Source organism: Hippoglossus hippoglossus, chromosome 12 (assembly GCF_009819705.1).
Source record: "Hippoglossus hippoglossus isolate fHipHip1 chromosome 12, fHipHip1.pri, whole genome shotgun sequence".
NCBI lineage: Eukaryota > Metazoa > Chordata > Actinopteri > Pleuronectiformes > Pleuronectidae > Hippoglossus > Hippoglossus hippoglossus.
In genome coordinates this window covers 20928774-20932902 of record NC_047162.1, presented here as the reverse complement: position 1 = coordinate 20932902, position 4129 = coordinate 20928774, and the positions used below count along the sequence as shown (strand labels likewise).

The following is a 4129-nucleotide window of genomic DNA, read 5'->3' as shown; positions in this document are numbered from 1 at the left end:
AGTCGAGAGTCTAGAACAACATTTTCCCATAAGCCCTCGACTGTCGCGAGCCAAAGGGGCGTGTCTCCATGTCACCCCCTGGTGGCGGCAGTGAGGAACTACTGGAAGGCGAGCTCGACCAATGAGAGCTGCGACCGTAGGTCAGGTGACTGGATGTCCGCCGCCATGATTGTTAGTGGCAGTGAAGCCTGAGTGAGGAGGAGGAGCAGCTGCGGAGGCTCGGTCAGCGGGAGTCCGGCTCAGAGTGCGTGTTGTCCGGGGAGAGTCATGGTCCAGGACGTGCTCAGCCTACGGATGTAAGAACCGTTACCACAAAGACAAAGATGTCTCCTTCCACAAGTGAGTCCTGCCGCGGAGCTAGTTAGCATTAGCCACATCAGAGACCTGACTGTGAAAGTAGAAACTGCTCCTCACAGCACAACACAACAACACGACAACACAACAACACGACAACACGACAACACGACACATCCCCGCGTCCGGACACTTTATTCTTCAATTCGTTATTCACCAACAATAAAGTTTCTGTCAAATTAATGTTTGTGACAAGTCTCATGACAAGTTCGGCACACACCTCTCAATGTTCCCACATGTTCATGTATGTTCAACATGTTCCACACGTCATATTATCTTCGTGTTCTCCAGACAGACGTCAGAACAAGGGAACTGCCAGTTACTGTTAGCATGTGCGACACGTGTAGACTGCTCTGACGTCATTACTCTCACCTGCGAGAGACCAGGCGTGAAATTGAAAACATGTGAAATGTGAAATGTCCCTTTTCTGTTTGAAAGCGTCGTTAGTTGAGTCCAGATTGAAGTGAGTTCTCTAGTTTCTCATCCGGACCTGGTCTGAAATGTGTCCTTGTTTTATTTTCCCAGATAAAATAAAGGTTTCACATATTGAAAGTAATTATCGGAGGTGATGCTTTAACTTAAATGTCTCACAGCAGAGAATCTGCACAGTGGAAGTTGTTTATCTTCGTCTGTTTTAGTTCACGTGTGTTCACGCTCTCTAAGTACCAGGATGGTGCACTATGGGATGGACAGCTCACCCTCAACAGCCGCCATCTTGACTACGAAGGGGAGGGGCCACCAATGCATCTTTTAACTAGTGACACAGGGGGCAGCTTCATTGTGATGTCACATGACTCTAGAGGGAACATGTAAGACGTTTAGGTCACGTGAGAAAAGCAGATATTTCATGAGCAACAATCGCTGTCAAGTTGTGATCATCATTTCCAATCATTTTACAATAGTTTGATTGTGTCAATGTCAGCCTGTCAAATTGCTGCATTACCCCAGTGAGCAAACTGTCTCACTTACTTAGTGCAGTGACTCAAACGTACGAGACGCAGCGCAAGTAACGTGTCTGAGCTGCAGCGGCCTCTGTGGCCACAGAGGGTCATGACAGGATGCTGGTGCAGTTGATACCATTTGGCTCTGTCCGGTCTTTTTGTTTGCTGATGGACTGACTGGCCTCCGCAGGTTTCCTCTGGCGCGTCCAGATGTTTGTGGGAAGTGGGTGGCAGCGATGAGGAGGAACAACTTTAAGCCGACGAAGTACAGCAACATCTGCTCACAGCATTTCACCGAAGACTGCTTCAAGAGAGAGTGCAACAACCGAGTGTTGAAGGAGAACGCCGTGCCGTCACTTTTCACCTTCAGCCTCAGCATCAAGGTGAACAGTCCACACACTCGAGTCCTGACTGAAGTGTGTCTGCAGATCAATGTCATTAAACTAGAGGTTTAATCGTTTTATTTACACTTTCTCATTCATATGATGTTTGACAGCTTTTTCTCACCTGCACTTTTTATTCCGGTACAATCAGACGTGAGTTTGATGCGGCAGGTGTGAACCCAGTCACTCGACTTGGTTCTACCGCACCCCACACATACTGTGACGTTTCCTTCATGTATTTATGTCGTGTGGAATCAGCTGAACAGCACAGAGACTCTTTAGAGGTCGTGTTTCGGTTCCAAACAAAATATCGAATAAGTTTGTTTGTGGTGGGAACGTTTTTCCGACTTTGCTCCGACCGAACTACCAGGGGAACTCCACAGGTTTGAGCTAAAGGCTCCTTTATCAGCTGTGCTTTGCATTAGCACTGTTTCACAAAGGTCCCACTTTGTCTTCAACTTGTGTAGAAACAATGTAAAGGACGACCATCATGTTCTTCAAACTTTACTTCAGTTAAGTTTCTAGAAAACATATATTTGGTCAAAATGTATTGAAAGATGATGTCAGAGTAGAACTGGAGATCAGACTGTTTCACACCTTCTTTGCTTCAGAGGAAGCAGCGACAGAACTTTTGTGTGTTCTGTGTCCGACAGTCGGAGTCTCTGGAGACTCCGTTCCCCTCAGAGATCCACTTCCCTCTCTCTCTGCCGCTGACCTCTGACCCGGTGGAGGAGGAGGACCCTGAGCCTGGGAGGAGCCTGCCCGACACGATGGTGGTGTCCTGCGACCACAACTACACGGCGGAGGACTCTGTGAGGCAGAAGAGGCGCATCGAGCAGCTGGAGGATCAGCTGGAGCGTCTGAGGAAGAAGCTGAAGACGACGCAGCAGAAGTGTCGGCGGCAGGAGCGACAGCTGAAGAGGCTGAAGGCCGTCTGCAAGGTGCCCAGGGCCGCGCGGGAGGCGCCCGCAGCGTTTGGCGAGGGATACGTGATTTTACCCAAACAAATGTACCAGACACTCCGAGGTATCGAGTGATGAGGAGACGAGTAAAAATCAGATGAAACATTAGATTGTGCTGCAGGTTCAGTCTCGGGACTGTGAGCAGACACAAGCTGCTGAGCAGGAATCTGGAGGAGTCGATGGTTTAGGAACAACGACGCAGGAGCTGGATAAAACAAACTCTTACTCTTCTTCTCTTTGCAGAGAAAATGACATTAAATGAGCAGCTCAATGTTTTGGATGAATATCGACACTGGTGCAGTGACTCCAGGAATCACAGACTGTCAATGAAGATGGACGACAAGACTGCTCCCAAAAGTGAAGCCAAAGTATTACGATCGCCCCCTGGTGTCTGGCTGCAGTATAGCTCATAAACCTCCTCCATGTTAGCAGATGGGACATGAACCAAACTAAGAAATCAAAGTAGACGTTAAATAAATGTTTGTAAAGATGGTTTCTGTCATTTCAGGTCGTTCTCATCTCTTTGTTCAAGTTTCTGATCAGTTTGGTTTGAATCAGTTATTTGATGATATAAAAACAGGCTGAGACGTCATGATTGACAACTGACACTGACTCCTGATTGGTCGAGAGCATCAATCAACAGGAGCTTCACTCCACGACCAATACTGCACAGTCTAGTCATCACCTCAAGATGGACGCGTTTGTATCTGAGATATTTTGACTTATCTTTTGGAGACGCGTCATCGTCTCTGATCTTTATTTACAGTCTCCGAGGCCTTTACACATTAAAGTCTGATGTCACTCTGAACTAATCCTTTAAAGACAATGTTGGATCTGCAGATTCTTTTAGACGCTGCAAAAAAGGTGTCTGTAAAACCTGCAGACTTTGCTCTGGGAACTTTCCCATAATCCTCAGTGATATGGATCCAACAATACAAAATAAATAAATACATGAAATACTTGAGTTACTTTTGAAGATGTTTGTTTTTTTTCTGTCCAAAGTCTCCGAACATGTCTGTTGCTCCAGTTCATCACAACTTACTCCTATCAATATATAGATTTAACATTTGAAAATCTACTGACATAAATATTGATAATGCTTTAAGAACCTTGAATTCACTTGTTTTATTTTAACAGTTGTCTGTTTAATGACAAACAGCAGGGATACTTTGTGCCAGCAGGTGGGGCTACAGAGCTGTCAGGAAACAGGTTCAGATCAATGTTTCCACTTGTTCTCATCTGACCTGGATTCATGTGAACACATGAACCTTCACTGACACACAAATGGCTCATATTTGCTGCAGCTTTGAATAATGGATCATTTTCCAGAAGATTGAAAAATGAAGGTTTTGACCAGAAAAATCTAATGTTTGTTGTGAGATGAACAGAACTAATGTCTTATCCTTTTTTAAAAGGAGTTTAGGACCAGAGGGTTCCGCCCCAGAGCTGCAGGGATGATGAATCACCCTGGTTCCCTCCACTAAGACCT

General features: G+C 45.9%; 1 protein-coding gene across 1 annotated transcript; it reads left to right on the top strand.

Moving 5' to 3' along the window:
• The first annotated feature begins 191 nt into the window (after window positions 1-191).
• Window positions 192-2794, top strand: LOC117771443 (THAP domain-containing protein 1-like). The gene is made up of 3 exons (XM_034601766.1): window positions 192-339; window positions 1486-1678; window positions 2332-2794. The coding sequence occupies exons 2-3, from the start codon at window positions 1532-1534 to the stop codon at window positions 2713-2715; spliced, it is 531 nt and encodes a 176-aa protein (XP_034457657.1). The 5' UTR covers window positions 192-339; window positions 1486-1531; the 3' UTR covers window positions 2716-2794.
• The last annotated feature ends 1335 nt before the right edge of the window (window positions 2795-4129 follow it).